The sequence below is a fragment of the Serinus canaria genome, chromosome 3 (assembly GCF_022539315.1).
Source record: "Serinus canaria isolate serCan28SL12 chromosome 3, serCan2020, whole genome shotgun sequence".
NCBI lineage: Eukaryota > Metazoa > Chordata > Aves > Passeriformes > Fringillidae > Serinus > Serinus canaria.
Window position 1 is genome coordinate 8,234,214 of NC_066316.1, and position 27,143 is coordinate 8,261,356.

The window sequence follows — 27,143 nt, forward strand, 5'->3', positions numbered from 1 at the left end:
GAAGAAAATGATAACTGTACTGCCAAAAATGTATTTTAGCTGATTTATTAATAACATTCACTTCTTATTCTTGTAGCTAATCAAGAGACTCTTCAAAGTGTAGGAACTTGCTTTTTCACAGGACTGCTTTGGCTTGCTCTGCAAATTTGTCTCTGCACTGCACACACCTCCAAAAGAGTGCAGGTATCCAGCACAAAAATTACATGAGATTTAGACACTGATGCAAAACCTTTTAACCTGCAACAACCTCATTCTGCTGCCACATCCCACTGGAGGCACTAAAGCATGAATGGATGTCAGTGTTTAGGTATTTACAAAGAAGTTCCGTAGAATCATAGAATAATTTGGGTTGGAAGGGACCTTAATAGTTTGACTAGTTCCAAGCCTCTGCCATGGACAGGGACACCTTCCACCAGACCAGGTTGCTCAGAGCCCCATCCAACCTGGCCTTGAACACTTCCAGGGATGGGGCAGCCACAGCTTCTCTGGGCAACCTGTGCCAGTGCCTCACCACCCTCATAGTAAAGAATTTCTTTTTAATACCTATCCTAAGTCTGCTCTCTTTTAGTCTGAATCCATTCCTCCTTGTCCTGTGTCCCTGCAGGGCCTTGTAAAAAGGGACTAGATTTCTTCCCTCTACCCTGCTTGGAAGGACTCTATGAGTTAATGTTTGCACAGCACATTCAGCAGATCAGCTTCTACACAAACCCTGCCCAGATTCAGTGCCTGAAGGAAGCTGCTGTTTCACCTACACTGCTTTGGTGGGGGCAAAAAAGCAGAATGGGGCAGCCTGGGCTGATCCCCTCAGGACTCCTGTCCATGTCTCTTGCCACTGGACAAGGCACAGGTTGCACAAGGCCTGACTGCATATTTGTCTGGGATTTGGATGGGATTGGAAGATTGCTCCATCCCCATTTCCTCTTGCTGAATTTTCCCATTAAATAATATGAGTAAGGCTGAAGAGAGAAGACGAATAGGCATAATGATTAGGGTCTCAGTGTGTGGAGTGCTGTTATGTCTTCACAAGCAGAGAAGGGAACCTGAATTTGAACACCCCAAACAGCCAACAAGGCTGTTACATAAACCACTGATACCCTTCCTGAAAAAAAGGATGACTCCCTAGTCTATTTCCCACATACAACACTCTGCCCCTTCCTTTGTTCAGGATCAAAGGCTGCCAATCTCATAATTGGTAGCAGTAGACCAATCCCAAGTACTGACAATATTTTTTCTCTGTTACCATTTTTCCTCAGTTTACAGGGAGATCTGCCATGGAACAGCTCTCCCAGCACTTCATATACAACATGTTCAACTTTTTATTCAGGATTGTGGACAAAGTAGGCAAAATTAACCTCTGGATTCTGGATTGAGTCCTGGGTGTCTTGTCCCTATTCCCCCTAAGAACTAAAAAGTAACAAAGAGGGACATACACTATTTTTTCCCCGGCAGCTTCCATCCAGCTTTCAGTCCTACCTCTTTGCACTCCAAATTAGGTGGGAATACAGACACTTCTCTCTTCTTTATGTACAGAAAGAGCTCAGGTTCAATGGGTCTTTTAAGGCTGCAGAAAGTCTGGCAGGAGAAGGTGTGATGCAAATTGAACAGCAGCAGCAGAAATATCCAATGGTTTACCACGTGTGAATAAAGGGAACCAGCCAGGCCTGTCTTTGAGAGATGGGGAGAGCTTCACCCTGTGCTTGCTCTGCCTCCATCTCAAACTATGGCAGGCTGCTCCTGCAGAAACCTTCCAGTTCTCCGTGCTCAGCACTGTGAGTAAGATGTTTCACAATTAATGCTGAGCTGACGCAAGCAAAGCGATGTTACACAGAAACTGAGCCCTGCCATCCAAATCCAGCACAGGAATAGATAAAGGGGTGTCGTTTGAAAAGACACCTAAAACTTACCTCTTTCCACATGAGGGCATATATGATCTTTCCTTTATTAGAAATAGTATGAACCCAACCACAAATAGAACAATTCATTTGTGTGGATTTCCACATTTGTGAGTAGTGAAACGAAGAAAATGAGGCTTTTCTTTGACAAAACTTCTCAAGGCTGGTATCTTATTACAGCCATGTTTTTGCTTCATCTACATATTGAGTCTCTGTCCCCTTATCAAAGCATTGTGTTTGCCCTTTCCATTTCACATATATTTTGTCTACACACAGCCTGTGTGTAAAGCATTTGATTCAATAATGTGCCTTTCCCAGGGAACTGTTTCTTTTTTCACCTTTCAAATTCAAATCTAGCCTTTTTAGTCCTGATTGGAGCTCGCTTCTAATTCGATAATGTCTGGGTAATGAATTTTGCTAAATGAATTTGTAGCTGTCTTTTCAGTACCTTACAGAGATCTTCTCAGGGTTTACATGGGAAGCTGAGAGGGGCTTGGGGGAGACGCAAATATTTTTGGGTTTTTTTAAAAAACGTGAAGGCATATGTGTAATACTTGAACGATACTTGGTAAATACCAGCCAAACAATCTTTGGCCTGAGCAGCTGGAGATAATAATTGTCTCCTTCCACAGTGGAGGGCAACTTTGACAATAGCAGATTGGCAGTAATATTCACAGGTTTTGTACAGTTAAACCTCTCTACACACTTAGAGCGGACCATTTATCCATTTTCCTTCTTCACATATCCCCAGCATCCACAACTCCTACTGACTTAGATACAGGTTCTCTGGTGTGGATTTAAGTGCTCAATTCAAGCCACTAGTTAGCTGTAAAGGTCAGCCAAAACAAGCAATTGACAATGGTGAAATTAAAGCTCGGGGCTGTTTGTTGGTCACTCCTGCAAACTATGCTACAACTGGAGAAGGATTACGAATCCTGTTTGGTTTAGGAAGGAACGAATGATTTAATCTCCAAACCTCATCCTAATGTACTCTTGCACTGATGCAGCCATGTGGCAAATGCACCAGAACGACTGTATTGTTATTTTTCAGACGGGAAAGTTGCTGACAGCGGCGGGCGCTTACCAGAGCATCCAGACAAGCGCGGGGTGGCCGCTGCTGAGAGCCCCTTGCAGCCTCTGTGCCTCGCCACACCCCTGCCATCGACCTGCAGGGAGCACGGCACTGCGTTTGTTTCCAAGGTGCACACGAGCATTCCCCAACAACCTGAATAGTTCCCAATGCCTGCGTGACACCATGCTTTGAAAAACCACACAGGCGGCCACAAACAAAGCTTTCCCGGACACCGAGCGCCACGAATCGGGAGCTGGTCCCTATGCCTGGCATTTCCCTGGAGCCTGCCGGGCGCGGGGCTCCTGCCCATCTCCTCACGCACTTAAACGGGGAATGAGGGACCGCCGGAGCAGCGACCCCCCGAGCCCACGTCAGCCGTGGGGTGCGAGCGCTGCCCGCCCCATCCTTTCCCACCGCGGACCACCCTCCCTCGCCCCGCCAGCCGGCACCGCGGCGAGACGCCGCCACCTCCCACTGACACCGCGACCGGGCGGTCCCCGTTCGCTAGAGAAGCCCAGCCCGGGGGGAGCCAGCCCAGCGCCGACAGACGGCGGCTGTCGCCGCCCCGCTCGCAGCACACGCTCCTCACGCCTCACCCGGCTCCCCGCGCCCGCCCCCCACCCGCCGCCGCACGGACCTCACGGGCCTCACGTCCCCCTGCAGCCGCCGCGCGCGCCGCGCCGGGCACGCCCCGCATTGGCCGGAGCCCCGCCCGAGCCCGCAGCTCATTGGCGGAGGCGCGGGGCGCACGGGCTGCGCCAATGGGAGCGCGGCGGGGGTGGGGCGCGCGGCCCGGCTGCGGCCGGGGGCGGTGGCGGCGGTAAACAGGCGTGCGGGCCCGGGCCGCGGCCGCCGTGCCGAGCGGAACGGACCGAGCCGAGCCGAACGGTGGCTGCAGGGCTGTGCCGGGCCAGGGTATGGGAAGCGACTGCGGCAGTGGAGGGGCCAGGCCAGGCCAGGCCGGGCCGGGGTGGCCTGTGCCGGGCTGTGCTGGCGGCGGGGAGGGGGCAGCGGAGGACCCGGTAGTGGTGTTGCCCCCGGTAGTGGTGGTGCCCCGGCTGTGGAGCTCGCCCGTTGCCATGCGGGGGACGGGATGGGGATGCGGAAAGGATGCGGAAAGGGATGCGGGTGATGGCGGCGGTGCCGCCGCCGCGGAGAGAACGCCCGTGCCCGGCGCGGCGCCTTGGGCCGGGGGTCGCTCGGCCGGGGCCCGTTCCCTGGCGGGGGGACGTGTGCGGGGTCCGGCGGTCGATGGCGGCGGCGGGGCAGCGGGGCTGCGCCCGGGTAGGAGGCGCCCGGGGCTGCGGCCTTCCCGTGCCCTTGGCCGCGTCCCGGCGGGGTGAGAGCGGGGCCGGCCGGGTCCCGCCTCCCGCCCGCGCTCGGCAGCGCCGGGCCGGGAGCGGGGCCGGCGCCTCAGCGAAGCCGGGCGGGTGAGCGGGGAGCGGAGCCGAAGGGGGATCGGGGAAAAGGGTGGGATCCGCTGCTCCGCTCCGCAGGGAATGCGCCTTGCCCGAGGATATCGCGCGAAGCTGGTGCTGCGCTGCTTTCCGGGCTGCTCCCGCTTGGAGCCTCGCTCCTCTCTGTCGCTGGGACCGATACGCGCGTCTGGTTGGAGATGGCTGGAAAATAAAGGTGTTGGGGTTTTTTTGAGCTTTGCTTGTGGCTGAAATGGGAGTCAAAAAACCATAAGTGAGCCCCCTGGTAAAGTGCCTGATGAGATAATCTTTCTATAGGCAAACAGGTTTGTAAACTCTTTGTAACAATGTGAACAGGAACTGACGGGGAGATACTTAGTTTTAAACAGACACCGAACAAGCTATGTATAATTAACTGCAAATATGAAAGTTTGGTTTCAAACGACACTATATAATGTTGTTTTCATGGCTGTTGACCGTTTTGGTTTCTGCAGGACTGTATCATAAGAAGTAACACTATTTCTAATAGCCCAAAAAGGTGATGTGCCACCCTGCAGGAATATAGGTGGGGAGATTCTCTGTATTCCCCTCCATGCAATGAAAATCCATACTTTGTGGTCAGTGTTAGGAAATTAAAGCTTTGCTTTCAGTAACTGAAAATATAATTTTCCTAACAAGAATTGACCTAAAAATTAAAGATTTTTTTCTGAGTTGCTTGTCTTTTAATTAAACTGTTTTACTAGATTCAGGTGTATTAATTAAGAATATGCAAAATAAATCTTAGCACTGGGTGTAGAAAGGTTGTGGCCAAAGTCAATAGTAGCTCAATAAAAGACTTAATAAAAGAAGGGATTAAGAAATTTTTCTTTATGCAGACTGGTGTCTGAAGTTATATTGGTAATTTTGCATTTCTCTGTCATGGGGTAAGAACATTCATGTTATCAGAATGAGTTTAGTTCACAGGAACTGCAGCTCGCAAGAGCAAGCAAGAACCTTCTTGCTCTTAGACCAGGAGAGTTCTTTTTGTATTTTGCACATGTTTTTTTCATTGCTGTTAAGTAGCAGTGACATTGGTAACCTTGAATAAAGTATGCCTAGAATAAACAGTTTTATATTGTCCAGTCTTATTTGATGTGGGGAAAAAAGTAGGTGACCTGCTGTGCTTTGACACATTAAAAGTGTTTCCCTTTCAATAATGAGGTAGTGAGGTGAGCTGAAGAAAAGGCCAGATGAGGAGAATTGACTCCTTTACTATCTGAGTGCTGATCACCTTGTTTCATTCCTGCCAGGGGGAATTCTGTGCTGTGCAGTGCAGCTCTGGTTAATTCATTTGTAATAGTTAACACAAGTTAATGATAGCTCAATGCATCCATGCAGCAAGAGCTGAACTTTTTTTGGCTTCTAGTCTTCCAGTAGTCCTTTTAAAGGCAGGTGGTGGTCTGTTGTTTGTCAGGCTGTATTATTTTTCTGGAAACTGAGAGGCAACAAGGGAGAGGATCTGAATTCCTGCTTCTTTATTTTTTATGTTAAAACGAATTGATTGCTTATGGAGTGGGGATTTTTTTTAGGTAGAGGTTGGTGGTTTTTTTCTGTCTGCAGGTGTTTTTTCTTCATTGTTTTAACCTGGGTGCAAGGGATGATGTGTATCTCATGGTCTGTGATCTTGTGTGTCAGTGTGCATGGGATAAATTGTTTGATCCAGGTAGCTTGCCAAATACATCTCAGGACTTAGCTTAGTGCATGAATAAGCATTTCTCCTTTTCTTTACATCTGCCCTGCTGGGTGAACAGTCCAGCCTAGGATGGAGGCAGTGAGTCTGAAGCAGTATTTAGGAATCACACCTCCAGTGTGATGTAGGTCTTCTTGTCTTCTTCCTCTAAAACTGCAAAAGAAAGCATCCTGGAAGAGGAGTCTTTTTGACTTGGAACAGAGCAGCTTTAGGAGAAGAGTAGCTTCTCTTTCAGCTTGTTTTATAAAAGTGCTGCCTTGTGCTATGGGTGCCTGCTTTCCTTCAGGATCTGAAGAAGCAAATCAGTTATTTGCATGTGGAGCTAAAATGCAAGCTGGCAGTGAAGCACAGTAGTTTGAGGGCATGGGTTCACTCCTTGCTTTTTCACCCAGCAGTGAAAACTCATTTTATAGGCACATTCCTATCTTCACATTCAATTTTTTGTCTTTATCTTCTCAGTTTTTTAGATGCCACTTGTTTTGCTCCTCTCACCTCCCCTTCATTCATATGGTAGATGGCAAAATTAAATCAATCTGAGCTGGTAGCAAAGACCCAGGAAATAACTGGATACAGAAATTTTGCCCTTTCTTTGCACAGTTGTGTTTCTGCGCTTTATTTTAATGGCTTTTGTGTTTTGTCAGTCAGTAGAGGTGTGGAGCTAAATAAAGCATGTTCAGTTCCCATCCATCCAGTCTCTGCAATGTTCTGTGTGCTTTTCACAGCATAGAAAATGACATTACTTCCTCTGAAAAACTTAGCTGTTAGTTTGTAGAGCTGGCTTTTAGAAACTTTACAAGTTTATATGTTTACTAAAACAAGTCTGCATGCATATCCTCAGTTTAAAATCAGGTGTCTTTTTTTCTGGAAGCTGCATAAGACTTTGTCTTTTTTGTGAAGACTGCAGATTCTGTATGTGGAGACATGGGGAAAGATGATCTGCTTGTGCTCTGTATGGTCCTAGGGCTGTTTTGTGATGTGCAGGTTATAGCTTCCACTTACAAAGTTCTCCTACTGTGTTTGTTTTTCCTCTGTAGTTTGTCCTGGTTTTTGGTGTAGATTAGATCTATGTGGCCCCTTTCATTGCTATTGGTGCCTCCTGTTTAACCAGTTGCATGCCTTGTTTTTTTTTCTGGGTCTGAAAAGTGAACTATAAAAGGGCTTGGGGCATTATTCTGAAATGTCACAGCTCTCCTGCTGTCTGGATTGTGCCATTTGGAAGGATTAAATCCTCATCCTAATCAAAGTGCTCATCAACAGAGTACTTGGAATTAGGGAAGAGATGGCAGGGAGAATGGCTGGGCAGGTAACTGCAAGTGGATTGAGTGTTTCCTTTAGAGAACCCTTCTGAAATCAGTAAGCTTGATACAGTTTTCCATTGCACAGCAAAGCATTGTGGAACATGGCCTTTCAGAATTCACTTGGAATTTGGGAATTTTTATTTTTTTTAAACTGTATAAGCTGCAAAAAGCTTGGGTTTTTTGAGTATGGAAAGGCAATGAGGCAGTGTATTTATATTATGCAAATGTGATTTCATAAAGCCTATACATAGAGAGCATAAACAATTGTAGATTACAGATTCTGTATCAGGTGTGAGAGCTTGCAGGTTAGGCTTAGCTGTAAGAGAAATATGGAGCTCATTACTCTCATTTACCCTAGTGCCAAAAGTTCCTATGTGTGGGGAGCAGGAGCAAACAGAAATAACTTGTCTGTGGCAGAGCTGCCATGCAGGAGCTGTAGGTTCTGATAGACCATGTTCCCCTGCAGCACAGAGATCATCTTATGTCTTCTTTTTTTGTCTATGGTCTTCTTGTTGCAAGGAGGATTTGGCACAGCCAGAAAAATGGAAGCTCCCACAGCCAGGGTGCTGGTGTGGCAGGGGGCTGTGAATAGACCAAGATGTGTTGTTAGTTGCTAAACTGCAACTTAACCCCAGTTTCCAGGGCAAGTTCGAAGCCATGAGATCTATACAGACAGGAATGCCTGCAGGATCAATAGTGGGCTCAGTGCCTGTGGTGCTTGCCTGCTGCTCCCAGAGGTGACAGAGGCATTGGTCTCAGCACAGGAGGTGTCTTTGCCACTCAGAGCCATCTGTGGGGGTGCCACTTATAGACTTGGGGTGTGCTCTGCAAGGGTCTGTCCTGGTGTGCACAAAGGGTGATAAGAAAAATACCTTCTTATTCCTGAGGAAGAGCAGGTGTACAGCTCAGTTCCAGGCTGTGTCCAGTTCTTAGAAAGGTTCTGACTAGAATGCCCAAGTGGCATTTAATGGTGACTGTTGGCAATATATTGTTTAGGTGGTCAGCAAACCAGCTCTAAACCCTTGTTTGTCTTTGCTCTATAGAGGTGGGTGTTTAGGGGACTCTTAAGGATAGGCTGTGTGCTGTAAGGATCACTCTGGAGAGCACTGGGATTGTTCCCAGCCCTGTGCCTGACAAGCAGTGTAAGTTTGGGTAGATCACCTGTTCTCTTCCCTCTAAAGCAGAAGTAGACAACTGTCCCCTTTCCTGAGCTTTTTGAGAGTTATAAGTGAAGACAGGTGTGTGTTTAAATGCAAGAGGAAGAGCTGCTATTTTTCTCAAGACTTTTGCTTTAAGCAGTGGTGTATTTGAGTCTAAAGGAATCTGCACTTGTTTGTGAGGCACAGCACTTTATCAGTTTCTAGTTCCTAAATTAACCTTGGTGTGCTTTTGGAAAGTCAAAACTTCCAGTAAAAACAATTATACCATAGCAGTGTATACAATAAAAAAGCTGCAAGTTGTTAAACTCCTTAATATTTATACTTTATATTCTAATTCAGAGTAATTTATACTTTATATTCTAATTCAAGGGAGCTCTGTTGATTCCTGTGCAGAACTATGCATCAGAGGGAGCTGAGCTTTGATGATCTCTTCTGCTCTAAGTGCTAAAGTGACTGAGAGACTAGAGCTGCTCTGCAGACCTGGGGAAGGTGTTTGTAGTGCTCAGATTATGTTTGAAGGTCAGTGTTTGGGTTTGATCAGTGAAGAGCTTTAGTGTAACCTTTTTATAACTATTGCTAGCTAGAGTTATTTCATACAGATGTGGGGAATTTGTCTTTTCAAGTAATGCTGTATGTTACCTTTGATGGGGTGACTTGGAACTAGTGAACTGTGCTTTTGTGTAAACTTGCCATAAACTTAAATAAAGGTTTAATCTTGCAGTAGTTCTGTTTAAGTACATGCTTCAAATATTGCATCTGCCAGAATCTCCTATAAATCTGTGTGCTTGGAGGTCATGCTCCATTTTGTTTTTAATATACTGTTGTCCTTGTTGCTGAGTGAAAGATCTACATGCATGGGAAGTAACATGAATAATTCTGATGAACTCTGGATTAATGTGATTCAAAGTTACACTTAAGGCTTTTGAGCTAAGCAGAGGATGCAGTGCAATGCACTTATAAGCACAGCCTGCTGTGTAAACAGAAGAGAGAACCCTTTATTTTCCTTGTCCTCTTGTTCTTTCTCCTTTTCCTCTTGGTAGCAGAGGTAATACAAGGATTGTGTGTTGGATATAAATACAACTCCAGCTTGAACTCCATCCCCATGGCCCAAAACTTTTTGCCTTGAAAATGAGATAAATGGAGTTTTAAAATTATTATTTTGGGCCTCCAACTGCAAAGACTTGATTCTCAGGAGCAGATAGAGATCCCATTCTTGGGGAGCAGTGAACAAGCAGTGACCTAAAATCACAGCAACTGAGTTGGATCTACCTCAGTGTAACAGCAAACAGCACGTGCCCAGGGCAGGATTTATTGGTGCACTGTGTCAAGGCACATCAAAAGTGACCTGTAGTGAGGCTTGTGCTCTCTTAATTGTGATAAATCTTAATTCTGGCTAAATTATTTCTAGGTCTGTGTAGCTTATTTCCATCTGTGGGTAGAAGGGTGCTGTGTTAATTCCAGGCATGTGGGCTGTGACTATGCTATTGCATTCCCCAGACATTGTCCAGAGAGAAGTAAACAGGACTGTTGGTCCAGAGCATTCACGGATGTATCTGTGCCTAAAATAAAGCAGGCCGTGCTAAAGTGTCCAAGCATTCTTTTCACTCTTTTGTGTGTCAAACCATTTATGGGGAAAATTGGGTTTTGAACTAACTGTCATTTGCCAAAAATGAGTGCTAAGCCTTCTGAATGTTGTTGGAAAGAGGCATTTGTCTGCCTAGCAGCCCATTTTTATCAGTGTGGGCACTGCTTTTGTAGTGATTAGGGAGCAAACCAGTTCCGCTTGCCCTTCAGAGGTGTTTGTTTTAAATGACATTGGCAAAGTCCTTTGGGGAAGGGTGCTTGTAAAGCAGCTTTCAGAGACTTGATGAATTCAGCTTAAGGGGACTTGAGTGCAGGCCACAGGGCAGGATCAAATACAGGGGTCCTTCCTTCTGTTCTAGGTCACATCTTTAAAGACATTTCTTTTGGAGCTGCAATGTATTGGAGTTATGGGGAAGGGGTGAAAAAATGAAGGATAAGCAAGGTGGATTTTCAGTTTGATTTGAAAGATGAGGGCAACTTCTTCCTTTTCAAATGCTGGGTTTGTGCCCTGCATGGTTAAAATTTGGGTCAGCTGCAACCCAAGGAATCCAGCTAATGAAAATCCATCTAGGCAGGACCTGGCAATCTGGTATCAAAGGAACTGGTGGGGAGGTGTGTGATGGGACTGAAAAAGGCCATGAATGAAAGGATCACATGAAAGGGTTGGTATGGCAACAAACATAAAAAGAAATGGAAAAAAATCTGTAAAAGAACAGTTACACAGTAGCTTAATGAATAATAGTTATATTGAATTTAGTCTGCTGTTGGTTCATGGCCATGGAACAATGTCCTCAGTATCTGGCCTTCTGCATCTTGTTTGTGGTGTTTATTATTTTTATTTCATTATCCTCTTGCCACACTTGCTCTGATGGTGGTTATAACACTGAAGCCAGAGTTTTAGTCCTTGTTTAGATGCAACTAAGATAACAGTGCTTGTAATAAAGGATAATGGAGAGAGGGAAGATGTAGAGGCTGTTTTCTTGATATGTGATATCTGATTATCTGCCTTACTACCTGTCCAAGCCAATATTGTTTTATTATTTATTTTCATTTATTTAGAGTAAAAGTTGAACAGAAAGAAGGTAGCTAAAACTGCAGACCTGAGAGGGGAGAAATATGGGATGCTGTAAAACTGCTCTGGTTTTGTTTGGGGGATTTTTTGATGCTTTTTTCTTTGCTCAGTTATTTTGTGTTATGTTGTTTTGGTTTTTAAATTATTCACTAGTGTTTGGTAGTAGTAGTTCCCATAAACTGAAAGAGACTGTGTTGTCATGCACAGAAAACTTTCAGATATGTTTCTGTTATTTGTATGATTAGAAATCTTGTGTTTGAACTTGGTCCATCTTAGATACATATATATATATTTGTATGTGTGTGTGTATATACATGTGCATATGTATATCTGAGTAAAACTTTTCACTGTACAAGCATCTGGAGGAAAGCTCATGGAGTCTCAAGCAGATCTGTGTGTCTGTAGGAGCACATATTAGCACGTGGAAAAGAAAGGGAATGTGTTTTTAAAGTGGGACAAATACATGATTTCTAGTGCTGCTTGTAGCAGGGCTCTTGGTTTCTGTTACTGGCCTCTGATAAGCTGAGTGATAAGCAAGCTGCACTTGCTTAAACCTTCAGTCCAATAGTCTGGAATGTTGGAAGGGGGAGGAAACACTTGGCAGTCAGTGACTCCAGAGAATGGTGGGTTGTGAGGCTGAGGATTGCTGCACACAGGAGGATCCCAGCACTGGTTTAGTTTTGCTGTTACTACAGGGCTCTAAATCAGGTGGCATCTAACCTGTAGGAGCCTTCTGCCCACTGTGTGTACCTTGCCTGGTTTCTGAGGATGGCTTGGCTCGAGCCTCCCCATTCTGGAAGGTGTGGGGGTTTTCCAGGGGTTCATTCACCTGTGAGAAGCTTGCTAAGCCAAATCTGTGACCCTGGCTATTTTTGGAAAAGGGCTCATGATCACTTGTTAGCCCTCTTCAGGCCAGGTCAGAGGCACTCTGACAGCTTGTACAGACACCACTGACCTGTCCATGCTCTGTGCTAGCAGAGTATGGACACTTTGCTAGTGCTAGATGGAGAATCCTCAGGGAGCAAGTCAAGTGTGATATAGACTTTGTACACTTGGACTAATTCCATTTGGAACCACTCCCTAAATCTCCTTCTGACAGAGCTTGCTTATACTGTATTTATTAATTTAATAGGATAGGAATAGAATTTGTCTTAGGGGGGAAAAATGCCTTGCCTGCTGTCTGTGCTGGGTATTACCACAAGTTTAGTTGTTGGGTACAATACCAACCTTCTCAGAAGTGTGTTTCCTGGCTCAGTTTTTGTGGTTTTGTCCTTGTTTGTGCTTATTGCCTTTTCATTTAACAAAAAGGTAATTTTCCTAATGTTTGGGGTTTGGTCTTTTTTTTTCTTTTTTGTGTGCGTGTGTGTTTTTGGTTTTTTTACCTTCTTGATTATGTAGCATATATTTTATTTAGAATAGCCTGTCTTTTGGCAGCACTGCATAGGAGTGCTGCCAAAATGCTTCTGAGCTAACAAACCACTTACCTGATACCCAGGTGGTTACAGCTGCTGTGCAGAGCAAGTGGGGCTGAGAAAATGGAAGTCAGAGAGAGAATGGTAAGAATTTGCCCTGTGCAGTGTCTTGTAGCCAAATCTGTGAAGGGCAATAGGTCCTCTTTGCCTATTGATACATTTAGCAGTGGAGGGTTGAATGAGTGTTGTGCAATGTATGTTTTCTACTCGAGGCTGCATTAGCTTCCCTGAAATTTTGTTTGGAGATTAATTGCTTTTAAAATGCACACATTTAGCATATCATAACTGGCACTTTATGACAAGGTCTTTGGCTGGTTTTGGGTGAAAGAAGAGTATAGTTTTAGTACTGAGAATACATGTTAAAAGTGGATTTGTTTTTGTGTGTGTTGTCCAAGTCTGTATTGGCTTACCTTTTGTTGCCCTTCTTGGGATGGAGGAAATGAACTTTTTTTGCACTCAAACTTTCCTTGGTGTTAATACTTGTGATCACAAAAGCACTTATTTCTTCATAGTGGCAACCTTTGAATGGTCTCATTTCAGCTGGGACAGTATTGGGTTGTTGGCTGATTTCTTTGCCTGGCTCTGAATTGCAGGGACAGCCTGCAAATAAATGCTTTGGGTGAGATCCATGTGGAAATTTCCAGTGTGAAGATGTAGGGGTAGAAAAACACTTCCTGTTGACAGAGTAGGTTTCCTTACTTGACAGGCAACTTTTGAGTTTAAAAGTGCATTATACAAGGTTAAAACAAATCATAGTGGTTAAACTCAGAGAGATGGATGAGTAACACTACTTAGAGGTCTGGAGCATATGGATAGGTCTTGTAATCAGAACCACAGAAAAATGACCTAGGTGGGCTTGAGTTCTATTTTTGCAGCTAACCTGTTATGCCCAGGTTTGTTGTAAGCACTTGAGTGTCCTTTTAACAGTGTACTTACATGTAAGTGTAACACTTCCTAGCAGCAGTGCTTGTTCCCAATTTTGATCACTGATAAAACAGTGCTTGAACAAATATCCCAGTAACTGGGCTTTGTCTTGCATCTGCCTAATAATGTCTCTCTGAAGTTCAGCTGTAGTAATCTGTGCAGTTCCTGTGTGATTGCAGCAAGTTTGTGTACTTAGAAATTTAGCTTTAGCAGCCCATTCTTCTCCTTCACCACGGGTACTGCAGACATGTCTGAGGCAGGGCTTGTGTTTCCTAAGAAGGTAGCTGGATCCAGGTGCTTGTGGTCTGCAGCTGGGTGCAATGCCTTGTGTGCTTTGACTCAAGACCATTTGTACACATCAGTGTATTAACATTTATAGTTGAGTATATGTGCATGTTGACAGGTTATCTTCTAAGAATTGATTGATACCTGTGTACCTACCTAGGAAATAACTTAAATATGTGGCCTTAGACTAGTGCTCTCAACCTATTGCAGTCAGAACATTTTGTTTTCTCTCCAAATCATTACAAGCTACAAGTTGGGGACAGAACGGATTATGGAGCAGGCTACCTTTGGAGGATGGACAGAGCTTAATCACTGGTGTGGGAGTAAAGAAATTTAGCTATGTAAAATGAGCAGGCACAACTCCAGGGCAGGGATGGAATGTGACAGTGAAATTCATCAGTGCTATCAGAATCTGAGAACATGTTCCAAGGCCCCTTAATAATTATAGGTAAAATGTTCATGTTTTTAATCCACTTCTAACATCTGGAAGGAATCAAGACAATCTTTGTGGTGTTTACTGACATTTACTGTCTTTGCTTGCCTTGGTCAATGGTAACTTGGATATTTGTGTAGAATCCTGGAAGGTTATTCTAACTTATGAGAATTCTCTTTTAATGGTAAGATCAGCTAACCAGGCCCTCAGGCTGGCCTGGGTGCTCTCTGGGCTGCAGACAGGTTCCCAGGTTTGGCTGCTTGCCAAAGCAGGAAGAGATTTTCCAGGCATCTGCTACCAGCTCTTAGGGGGTCATGAAACCTGTTGCAAACTTGTTCTTGACATCTTGTCTCTCTGCTCCCTCTCCCTTTTTATCTTTCAGCACAGAAAGACATCAGTCATGGCAGGTGATGCCATCATGGTCATGAGGGGCTTGACCAAGCTGAGTAAAGCCATCCTGGAGACCCAGGCAGGGCAGCTTCGGCAGGTGCTCCTCGGGGGAGATGCAGTCACCATTGCAAAGACTCTCCAGGCCACTGCTGAGGAACAGTTCAGCTCTGCCTTGGGGAAGGTGCAGGTGAGCAAAGCTCTTGGAGCACATTCTAGTCTGATGTTTTGCTTTTTCTCCAGGTACTTTTTTTGGTTTTGTTGTGTGATTGTCACATCTTGAATGAGAGCCTAGTTCTGAAGTGTGGGATTGATAATATCAATGTTGCAGTGCTCTGGAAATTATTTGGAATCTGTGGTGTGTGGAAGGTGGACAGGAATGGGAGGGGAATGTTAGTGTTTCCATTACTGAGTGTTTAAGACATGCTGAATAAGAGAAGTGCTCTATTTGTTCCATCTTGTCAAAGATCAGGCTCTTGCTAAGACTGGTCAGCAACTTTGTTATTTAGAGTCTCCTTTCAATTTTGGGCATTGATTTACCTCTCTTTTAGAGTGCATTGGAGTTTTCTCAGTGCTGCTTCCTTTCCTGGCAGATTGGTGCACGTGATATTTTTCAGAGTGGCTCAGGATCAGGTGTTTGCACATTCACCACTTACAGCCCAGGCTGCATTTTTGGAACTGGCTTTCAAATGAGGAACGTAAGGAAAGCCAGACAGCAGCTTCTCTCAGCAGAGATGGGGATGGATTTCTAAGAGCTTCACACTTGCTGTGCTGCCATCTTTTGAAAGCAAGGAGCTTATCTCTGGTCCTTCTCTCATCATCCTCTGGAAGGAGTGTATAGCTCAGATGATCATCTTTGAAGCAGAAACTAAGGAATGAGACTAATCTCTTGGTTCTGTTTAAGCTTGCAGTAGGACTAACTTGGGTGTTTGTGGGGATAGTGTTTTGTCTTGTCACTGTCCTCCTCTTGCACCCAAAAGAAGAGATGTTCTGTTTCTGTGCACGTTTCTCTGCACAAGAGAAGCCCAATGAGCACAACTGCAAACACTTGCCCTGCTTTCTGTAAATGAGTTGCAAGAGAAGCTCCTGTCAAAGCAGAGCTCAGTAAGACAACAAAACATACAGCATTTTCTATTTAGAAGAGAGGGAAATCTTTTACATTAATTGGAAGGGGTGTAGCTGTCTGGCATGTTTCTAAAAGTTTAAGTATGGAGGTAAGAAAGCTTTCTTGCTTGTAATCACTGGTTAGTATTGTGAGCCACAGTCCCCATTTGTAAACATTTCTCTTCTCCTCCCCCACTGTGATGTTGAGGTTCAGAATAGTATGAGACCTGCTGAATAACAGGAAAGACCATGTTCTGCTTTTTCTCTAAGGAAGGGAAATGTAATTAGCATTTAGGAAAGAGCCCAAAATATGTTGCTTGGTTGCCTGACCACAGCAGGATTTAAAATCCTGTTGATAGCCTGTAATAATCATCAGTTATTTTATGGTACTGCCACTGCTGAGATAGGTAACTAGAGATAATGCTCTACTGTTGATTTTTATTTATGTATTTATTTTTGACTGAAAAGTGTTAAAAAATATCTGGACTTTGTGGGGCAGCTTTTGCAAGGTCAGGACAGAAAAGAGTGTCAGGAGAAGCTTGCCTGGAGTGTTGCTGTGCCTGATGCTGTTATCCTTGTTCCAGGCACAGAATTTTATTTATTTTGGGATGACAACACATAGTTTGGTGGTTGAATAATGGAATGTGTTTTGCAGTTGGTAGTGTTGACTGTGAAAGGCTGAGTTTACTCTGCCTGTAAGTAGGTATCTGGTATTGCTTCAGTGACTTTGGGCTTGGAAGTGCTCATGTTGTGAGACTGAAAACAGGATGGGAGGAGGGAAAACAACGTTATTCTTATGTGATATTGCAGCTCCAATCAGCTGTTGTTTCTGAGCAGTGCATTGCTTCTAGTGCACTCCGTATTTAGTGACCCTTTCTGGCAGTGTATGTAAAAACAGGGTCTCTCCAGTTATGGATATCTGAGAAACTGTCAAAGAATTTGTCCCTTCAGTGGAGTTAAAAGGTTGTCAGGGATTCCAAGCATCTTCAGTGTCTCTTACTGTGAATGTCTGCAGTGCAAGAATGTCTGTCTCTACAATTCTTTAGTGTGGAAACATGGCACCCAGCTGCATGCTCATCTCTGAGGACCATGGGTGGGTAGGGAGCAAAGCTCAAGATCTTTTCTTCAAGTATTTTAATTCTTGTTCGCAGGAGCTTGGCAGACAGCAGGAGAACTTTACTGACCTTGGTGAGGATTTTGGGAAAGACTATGACTTCTCAGCCAGAGAGCCATCAGATGCTCCAATGGACTTCTCCACTGCCCCTGGCAAGCCTCAGGAACACAGCACTGAAGGCCCTGCTTATTCCTACACAACAAGTGGACCTTTTAGAAATATTGATGAGACTGGTGATTCTGGCATGGCTCAGAAGCCTTTCCCTCCCAAAATGGATGCAAGGTTATTTGGAGGCATTAGGGACCCTGGAAATCCTTTTGCTACTGCCTTTGGACAAAATAGAGCTTTTCATCAAGACCATTCCTCTGTTGGTGGATTAACAGCTGAAGATATTGATAAAGCCAGACAGGCCAAAACAGGTTCAGGACAGAAACCCTACAAACAGATGGTATGTTGTTTTAATTAGGGATTCTCACTACTGTGGTGTCTGTACCAGATTGCCCTTGCTCACCTTCTATGTTTCTTTTATTTCTTCCTCTTCCACTATTCCCTTTTTTGGAGGCAAAAGAGGGAAGAGTCAGTGCTCATTAACCCTGTGATATTTGTTCTGTCAGTAGCTTTTCAGTCTCTCTTTTCACACTTGCTCCCTCTATGTCAAATAATCTGATGAAAGAAGATGTTTAAAAAGTGTACATAGGCTTAGAATTGGACCTAAGCTCCTCACAGTGGAGACTGTGGCATCTTGCAGTTGCAGAGGTGGAGGCAATGCTGCCCTGAGCATAAGGAGATTGGAGAGCAGCACAGCTCACAGTTTGCACTTTAGTGCTTCATGCCCTTGTGTAAGTGCAGAACCCACAGTGCAGATACTTGTCACCTGCTCTGACCTTGTGCTCCTTCCCCACATGCAGTATGAGATGCCACTGGGCTCACTCACTCAGGATATTGGATGAATCTGTACACTTAGCTGCTGCTCCTGCTGTTGTGTGTGGGGGAACTGTCTGCAGTCCTGTGAATCTGATGACCCTCCATGAGTTCTAATTCCATGCGTGGAAGGGAGTTTGGGTTAGCATTGTGTGGCCTCTCCAAGTTCCAAATACAAGGGCTGCTGAGCTGAAAGTGGAAATGGGGTTTCCCAACATGGTTATCAGCTCTTCTGCCTTTCCCACCCTCTTGTCCTCCCCTCTGCTCAGTGTGTATTTCAGTTCAGGATGTATATTCCTGCTTGGTATCCCTTGAAAACCTCAAGGGTTCAAGGAAAGCTTTCTATAGCATGGAGCTGTTCATGTGCTTTGGCTTGTGCTCTGACTTTGCAGGTGTCTGAGCATGTGCCCAGTTAATTTGTGGATTTCTTTTGTTTTTCCCCTCTCTCTCTCCCCTGCAGCTCAGTGAGCGGGCCCGGGAGAGGAAGGTTCCTGTCACCAGGATCGGCCGCCTCGCCAACTTCGGAGGTCAGTCTGTACTGCCCCCTTTGCCATGGCACCTGCTGTCACTGGTGCCTGGGACAGGGCTCCTGCTCTGCACCACTGGGTGCTCCCATCTGCCAGTTCAGCTTGCTAATAAGAAAGTGCTTTCCCACAAACTGCTCGATTTGGGCTTTGTCATTGCTCTTAAGAGTTTGGGGCAGATGATTTGGGGGTGCACAGTAGAGCTGCACACCGTCATGGTGACACATAGCATGTGGCTGTGCTGTTCTAATGGGAGACTGAGGTGCAGGCTGTTCCCCAGCCTGTACAAATACCCTGGTCCTGCACATGAGATTGCACTTTGAGGAGACTCTCCCAGTCCTTACAGTTTGCTGTTACTCTCAAGCAGAGACAGCTGAAGCAGCTGTTATTCTAATTAATCTTTTCCCAATCTTATCCTTGCTACTTCTCTGAACAGTGTTTAAATATAAAAAATTTCCTCCTGGTACTCCTTTTTGAGCATGGGGAAATGATAATAGTCAAGGTTTGATTTACTTAGTCATTGCTGGTAGACCATTTTCTCCCAGGAAGGATGTAAATTCTAAGCTTGTAAGATCAAGCTAGCTGAAACCTAAATGAATTTTACTTGCAGAATGGGACTTACTATTTCAAAAAGCAGCTAAATAGCTTAACTTCTATTGACAGATGATGCTTATTTAATGTCTTTTATCTAAAGTTATCAAAGGACTTAACATGTTCCTAAGGAATAAGGTATCACATATTGCAGGTGGAGAGATGAACACAACTAGTGCTACTTAGGTAATCCTCCTCCTTGGGTGAGGAGTCTGGCTGTTGCTGTGGTTGGGTTTTTTTGTGACTGTGCTGTTTTGAGATGATAGTGGTCTGTCTGGTTTGTGAACAGTCTCTTGTGGCTCTTGTGATTCTCTTCCACAAAATTTGATAGAGAAGCACACGTACAAAGTAGACATCCTTGTGTTACAGATCCCAGAAGAAAGAAAAATAACCTGTCAAATGTAATTCAAATCAACTATTATAGAAAAAAAATAATTATTCTTTCTCTGTGTGTCCTTTTGTCAGAGTAATAGGCACACTAGGAGGAGCTGGGGCAGGGGCTGATCCTATGCAGTGCAGGAAGAAACAGCAAGTGAATTTTGTGATAAGTTTTTCATGCTTGTCAGATCTCTTTAACCCTGTAGTCTGTTGCAGGCACTCTGGCTTCACAGCATGCTTATTATTTCTTAAGGGGAAGCAGGGTTCATGATCTGCTTTTTGGAATTACAAGACATTAATTTAAAGCTCACTTGACTATGTTCTTAAGCTCTAGTAACACACAGGTGTCTATTCTAATCTAGCCTTGAATGTTAGGGGAAGTATTACAGCACTTTTAGCTGTCATCTTCTGAGTTCCTCTGTTGCTGCTTGCTTACAGCTGGTGATGTGAAGTGGCAGATGACCAAATTTTCTGTGAACTTTGGGTTCCAGTGCTGTTGCTTTATGTTCCAGCTTCTGGCACCCAAGGCTGTTGTGGGAGGGAAGGCTAACTCATGCTTCTAGGGGAAGTATAACCTGTCTTCTCCTAACCTCAAGGTAAAACCCAAAAACAAATAGCCCATCAGACCAAAACCACCAAGGGAGAGTAGGAAAGAAAGAGATTGCTTAGAAGCAGCATCTCCAGACATCTGTGTGTCATTTATTTTTTTGGTCCTGCTTCTCTCCTCCAGTTGTCTGCTTTATATGAGTAAAATGGTTGGCAAGAGAGAGTGCTTGCTTTTAGAGGGCTGCTGGGGGAAAATTCTTTTGCAGAAATTGTTCAGATTCTCTGGTCTCTGCAATCTCATGTTAGCATTCATTGCTTATCTTTCCCTTTGAATTTTAATTTGCAACAGCAAAGAGAAACAATACTGTCAGTAGAGTGGCTTAGCAAACAAAAGATGTGGTCTATAGGTAGTTTATTTCAGTTTAAGATATTCCTTGGCGTTATTTTGGGACTTTTTACAGGGACCTGTTGTAACAGGGTGAGGGATAATGGCTTTAAATTGAGAGAGGGCAGGCTTGGATTAGTTATAAAGGTTATTTGTTATAAAGGAATAAATCCTTTATTCAGAGTGGTGAGGTACTGGCACAGCCTGCCCAGAGAAACTGGGAATATCCCATCTCTGGAAGTATTGAAGGCCAGGTTGGATGGGGGAGGATGAAGAAATACTGCAGGAAACATCACTGTTAACATGTGGAATATTAGTGAGACAGCTGTGTCCTCACTTCCTAGGACATTCAAATGATTAGAATCAGACAAGGAATGGCAGAGGTGGTGATTATTTCCTGCTCCACTGCCTGGCTCTTTACATTGCCTTAAAAATAACTAAGGGCAGGAGGCTGCTCCATATCTGTGAGGGAACGAACCTTAAAGCAAGTAAACCTTTTGTGCAGGGTTTTTCTTGTGTCCTTTGGGATGCCATCTTCATTTGAAGACCCCCAGGAAATCATTCTGGGAAATAAAGTGGTTGAGGTGGATTCTTCTCCTACAATCTCCACACCAGTCAAACTAGCATTTGGTTTTTGGTTTTTGGTTTTTTTAATAAAACCCACTTTCCCCCTTTATTTCCATATTAGAACAGTATTATTTTAATGTTGGATAGGATGGAGTGATGTTGACTAGGTCAAAACCAGAGTTCATATAACTGTTCCTGGGATTCAGATAGCTGAATTCCCATGCTCTTGGCATGATCCCATTCCTCCTCCTGTCTTTGCATGTTTTCTTTCATCCCCTCCAGTGTTACAGGAGTGTTCAGCTGTTTCTCAGCCATGATGTCAGGACACTCTGGTGAGTGATGGACAAATTAGCAACATGAGGTAAAAATACTTGGACTGCTGAGTTTGCCTGGCTTCTCACCTCTTCTGTGGGCAAAGAACATTTTACTGGAAAGATTGAAGATCATGTTTTCCAACACTTGCCCATAATACTGAGCTAATACTGCTCTGTGATCAGCACAAGATCCTCTACTGAAGTTCTTAGTCCTTTATATGTATTTTTGTTTGCTTCTTGCAGCAGCCAGAATGACTGCTGGTAGGTGTATTTATAGTACTAAATAGCATCCTTGATTTTTATTTATTTATTCTTCCCAGGATTGTAATTGACAAAACAGATTTTTCTGCAGTTTTTTTATTCCATGCTTGTTTTGTAGCCTGATCGGTCATCAGTTCCACTACTCAGTTCTTGATGGCTTTTTTTTAATTTCCATTCTCCCTTCCTTCCCTTATTTGACTTTTCTAAGCTGTTCCTGTCTCCCTAATCATATTCCTGGTTTCTAAGTTTATTATTTTAATGATATAATAAGATTCTTATGCAGTAAAGAAAATTCAGGAAGCTTGTAGTGAAGTCTAGATTTAATGTGATTTTAACAAATTTGAAAAGAAAAAAAAGCAAAAACCTACTCTGTTGAGGTATGTTAGTAAAGTATATACAGGTCTGACAGCTTCAGGATTCAGATCCTCATGTGAGTGGATTGGGTTGGCTTGTCAAGGATTTGGCTGCAGGGTGGCTTCTGGGAGAAGCTTCCAGAAGCTTCCCCCATGTCCAACTCCAAGGTGGCTCCAAGCCAAGGCCATCAACCATGGTGGCAGAGCCTCTGGGATAAGAGTTAAGAAGGGAGAAAAAAAATCCAGAAAAAAATGCAGCTGGAGAGAGGAGTGAGAGAAACAGCCCAGCAGGCACCAAGGTCAGGGAAGAAGGAGGTAGAGAAGGTGCTCCAGATGCTGAAGCTGAGATTCTCTGGCAGCCTGGTGAAGGCCATGGTGGGGCAGCTGTGTCCCTGCAGCCCATGGAGGGCCACAATGGGGGAGTTCCAGCTGTAGATCATGGAGGAGCTCCCAGTGAAGAGATGGATGCTTGAAGAAAGCTGTGGGAAGCCCCCACAGGAGCAGGTTTGCTGGCAGGACTTGTGCCCCTGGAGCAGCCTGTTCCTGAAGGATTGCACCCTGTGGAAGGGGCAGGCTGTGAAGAACTGCAGCCCATGGAGAGGACTCCTGTTGGAGAAGTTTTTGAGAACTGTCTCCTGTGGGAGCAGCCCCATGCTGGAGCAGGGGCAGAGTGTGAGGAGTTCTCTTCTCCCTGAGGAGGAAGGAGCAGCAGAAACAACGTGAGGTGGAATGGCTGTAACCACCATCCCCTTCCCCCTGTGCTGCTGGGGAGGGGAAGGAGGTGGAGAATTCAGGGGTGAAGTTAAACTCAGGAAGAAGGGAGGAGTAGAAGGAATGTCTTATCCTACTCTAATAAATTGAGCTCATTTCCCCAGGTCGAGTCTGTTTTCTGTGATGGTGATTGCTGAGTGATCTCCCTGTCCTTATCCTGACCCATGAGCCTTTCACTATGTTCTTCATTGCCCTGTTCAGCTGAGGAGCTTTCAATGTGTGCTGTGTAGTGGTTGTGGTGTTTTACCTGACCAAAACCAGGGCACAGGTTGCTCCAGGGGAGGGTCTTGCTCCCACCCTGTGCTTGGCAGGCTGAGCAGAGTGATAACAGCGCCATGCAGCTCCTGTTTGTTGTCCAGTTGCTGTGCAAGAGGTTTTGCCCTGAACAAAACTGGTTCTAGATCATCCCTTGATAGGCTTGGTTTGAAGTGTACCAGATGCTGCAGATGCCTGAAAAATATTCTTAGAGCCACTCTGCTGGGATAGAACCAAGGGGCATTTTCCAGGCCTGAAATAATCTGCACGAAGTGCAAAATGCAGGAGAGTGACTTCATAGAGGTACTTAAGGATATTATTTTTTCAAGGTGCTGAACAATGGCTGTTGAGCAATGCTGAGAAGTGTCCCAAAATGATTAATCTTGGAGGAAATTCACCTCTTGCAGACAAGGGAAGTGAAGGACATGAGGAGTGTCCTGTGCAAGTAGATTAGTGGCCCAGAGGAGGAGGGTGCTTTTGGAGGTTCTTTGGAGGGTGACTTGTTCCTGGTAACAGGTGAACAGCAGCAGCTCAGCCCCATAGAGCTGCTTACTCATTTCCTCCCACTGCAGGAAGGAATAGCAAAGAGCAAAAACTTGGAGAAGACTTGGGAACTGAGATAAAGACAGTTTCAGAAGGGAAACAAAGAAAGCTCCATGTTCAAGCAAAGCAGCAAGATGAGTTCATTCATGACTCCCTGCTGGCAGGCAGATGTTCTGTACTTCCTGGGAAGCAGGACCTCAGCATCTATAGCAGCTGCTTGGGAAGGCAAACCCCTTAGCCCCAAACATCCACCTTTACATCCTCCTTTCTTGCAAGCTTGACTGCTCAGCAGCAGCAAACACTGTGATTATAGTTTGAAGATGCTTGAAGCCTTTGTTAAAACTTCAGATCTCAAAAGCTTAGCAGCTGTTTAACCATGCACTTGTTTTTGTCTGACTTTATTTAGTTTATCTAAAACTGTTGTTGATTGGTGATTTGGGTTCATTTTTTTTTGGAAATTGGACAGAGTGAGCAGTGAGGAATTGTAAGAGTACCTATTGAAAAAGCAGCTCTTTTTCTAGTGCAGTCTATAATATTAGCACAGATGCTTAGCTGTGCACATCCATGAGAGGGAAGGTGCAAAACATGTTCCTTTGTAGTCTGATCTTGCCCACACTGATGTAAACCCAAGCTGCTTTTGAACAAGCTGTAACTTCTTCAGCTTTATTCTGCAAGACAGAGTAGAATCTGATTCCTAGAGTTTCATTTACCTTTGAAGTGGTTTGTGTCTTAATGATGAAGAGATTAGAAACATCAGATAGGTTTTATTTTACGTCCAGGCAGTAAATCTGGTAATTTTTAATTTTAGACATTGAACATAGAGCCTATAGAAGAAGATGTAATGTTTTTAATCTGAAACCAATTGCTGCCACTCAGTTCAGTCTGGCTCTGACAATGACCAAGCTGATTTGTGGTGGGGAGCATTGTTTTGGAGGTGGTAAAAGTGGGATCAAGGCCAAGAGAAATGTTCTGTGAGTGGTATTTAGTCTAGAAAATCACATCTTATTGATGAGATATGTATTTATTGGCTTCCTGTCTGACTCTTGGTACTGCCTGCTCCAAATTACTGTCTTGCATGTGGGATCTGATTGGAAATTATTGTGTATCAGCATTTTAGTAGGTGTTTATGCTGTGTTTGAAAAGCCTTTTTGCTTGTTTTCTGTGAAGCCTAGGAATATATTTCTCACTTTGTTTAGCTAATAAAATCTCTGGATTTCTGGTACAAACCACTTGCTAATTGGTGTTGCATGGTTTGGCACAATTGAAGGGTCTACACAAGTTGGTTAGTAACATCAGACTTCCTTCAGTGCTGTGACTCCATAGAAAAACTTGCAGAAAATATAGAAAAAAATTTTAAAAACCCCAAACAAAAACCATCCCACAAAAGACCCCACCAAACCAACCAAAAGACCCAAACCCCAACCACCTTGTAATGTCATTGATGCCTCTTGTGCTTCACCTTATGCAGGATTCTCTGGCCCCAGTGCATGTAGTCTGTAAGATTAAAAGTGGAGCTGTTTTGTGAAGCAGACAAACTATACAAGCCTGAAATTCTACTGGGAGAGAGGGGTTGTAACTGCCTGATGGGAGAAAGGAAAAGCTCCAGTGCAGGAACGAGGGTCACCTTGTTTGTGGCCAGGCTTTCTCACTTGAGTCTACAAAACTTGTGCATGTGGTTCTTCCTGCACACGTGCAAAGTGCCATGTGCTGGACAGCTCTGCTTCCTTCATTGTGCTGACTTTGACTTTGTTCCCTGGTTGCTTTACCTGGGAAGTTTTCCAGCAGTGCCTTAAGGAGGGCTTGGGGTGCTTGGAAAGCAGGTGCACCCAGTACTGTCAGCAGTGTGGGAGTAGAGCACAGCAGGATGCACCACTGCTGAGGAGATTGGAGCAGCACCATCTGTTCTGATTGCCCATGCCATTTATTATCCAGAAAAAAAAAATAATTTGATATTGGGAAGGCAGTGAGGCCTTTGGTTGTATGGATTGCTGCATGATTAAATCTGTGCCTCATTTAATCTTTGGTGCCTTTGCTCTGGTTAGCAGAGGCAGATAATGCTGCTTTTGCAGTCCTTTAACCTGTGGCTGTGAAACCACCCTGCAATTCACTGCTTGCCAGGGTGATAGTGCATGGGGAGTGCTGCTCTTTTGTCTCCTGGATTTACTGCTGTGAGGGATTACTGCCCAGCCCAGCTCCTTGGACTGCAGGTTGCAACACTGCTGCTGTAAGGTGAGCCTTGGGGTAAAGCATGTTTCTGTTCATCACAGTAATGAGCTCACAGAAGGAAGAGGCAGCTAATGAGCCCAATTAAACCTAATGCTTAGGCAGCAGGTTGCACAGCTTCACACTATTGGCAGTGGCTTCATCCTAAATAGGTTTTTTTCCTCCTGCTGTTGTGGCATGGTGGGCAGTGAGAGGGATTCTGTTCCTTCTTGAGAATTCTACTTGGAGAACCATGTTTGTGAGAGTTTTGGCTTCTTTTTCTTCCCTTTTTTAAAACTCCATGATTGGAGTCTACAGCAGGACATGAGCCAGAGCACAGAGCTCTGAGTAACACTTGTGACATGCTTTATGAAAGCCAGATGTCCCAGACTGGCCTAGCCTATGATTCCTGGCTGGCATGCTGGGCTGAAGAAGTACAGGAGAAAACTCTTCAGTGTCCAGTGAAGATGACTCCATTGCAAAGGCCAGGATGTTCTAATAGAGCTGTTGTGCATTTGAATGTGTGGCTTAAAGTTAATGACCAGAAATGCCTCTGTATGTGGCTTGGAAGGTTTTTTTCATTCTGACTTGAGTCTTTTTCTTGTTATTTTAAAGGACTAGCTGTTGGTCTTGGCATTGGGGCACTGGCAGAAGTGGCAAAGAAGAGCCTTAGACCTGAGGAACGCAATGGTAAGCCATTTCAATGTCCTTCCATTTTCTTTTTATCTTCCTCTTTATTTCTAGACACAGTTTACCTGCATTTGCAAAATTTGTATTCTTTTGAAGGCTGGGTAGTGAGACAGAATAACAGGGGATATGGGTAGTTCTTTTATTTTCAATATTATTCTTCATCTCTTGGCTCTCTCCCATCCCAGTACACCACAGCCTCACTACACAGACAGAGGTCAGAGGAATATTCCAGAGAATGTCTTTGTGCCAGCACAATTTGTACAGCTTTACTTTCCCATAGCCATCCCTGAGGTTCAGTACTATCCCTGTGCCCATTCTTGGATTGTCTTCACTTAGCAATTCTTCTTAAACTGTTCAGTGAAACAATGCATTTCTATCAGTACAGAAACTTTACATGAGCCTGTGTGTCTGGAAATTTTGTTAGTGGCTGCAGTCTGTTTGCAATTAAAGGATGTTCTCCCTAGGAGGAACTTGGAGGATGGCTGTTCTCCTGTAAGAGAGACAGCACTTTATGCTCCTGATAAATGGGAATTGTCTATTTCCAATATCTGTGTTTTGCTGCCTTCTAAAGGATTCTCATAACATGCAAAAGGCTGTGGTGTGCAAATTGGCAAATTGACCTGATCCTCATTCCTTTCCAGCTTATGTGAAATTGGAGGTAAAATGTTCCTAAGTTGTCTCTGATCATGTTGTGGTGGCTTTCTTCTAAGCATGTTTGTTGGTAAAATATTGTGGGGGGGGGTCTGTGGGTGAATGCTTTAGGGCATAGAAAATCCAGGTGTTGTTCTCCAGAAAACATGAGATTACTCTAAAGTTTGTGGTTCCATTCACGTGTTTGTTATCCAGAAAAAGCTTTGCTGGGATACTGCAGAATGTCAAGGTCTGTTAGAGTTGCTGCAGG

The 27,143-nt window shown here is 44.5% G+C and overlaps 1 protein-coding gene and 1 long non-coding RNA gene across 2 annotated transcripts in view; one reads left to right on the forward strand and one right to left on the reverse strand.

Moving 5' to 3' along the window:
- The window catches only part of LOC108962950 (uncharacterized), a 24,289-nt gene extending 20,624 nt beyond the window's left edge, over positions 1-3,665 (reverse strand). The window contains exons 1-2 of the long non-coding RNA XR_007777045.1: positions 3,602-3,665; positions 2,977-3,058 (exon numbers count right to left, since the gene is read on the reverse strand). This is a non-coding gene — a long non-coding RNA (uncharacterized LOC108962950). The remainder of the gene's footprint in view (positions 1-2,976; positions 3,059-3,601) is intronic.
- A 104-nt stretch (positions 3,666-3,769) lies between these two features.
- Positions 3,770-27,143, forward strand: part of COQ8A (coenzyme Q8A) — a 42,470-nt gene continuing 19,096 nt past the window's right edge. The window contains exons 1-5 of the mRNA XM_050971953.1: positions 3,770-3,879; positions 14,719-14,913; positions 16,979-17,389; positions 18,323-18,389; positions 26,168-26,242. Coding sequence (XP_050827910.1) covers positions 14,737-14,913; positions 16,979-17,389; positions 18,323-18,389; positions 26,168-26,242 — 730 coding nt within the window. The 5' untranslated portion in view covers positions 3,770-3,879; positions 14,719-14,736. The remainder of the gene's footprint in view (positions 3,880-14,718; positions 14,914-16,978; positions 17,390-18,322; positions 18,390-26,167; positions 26,243-27,143) is intronic.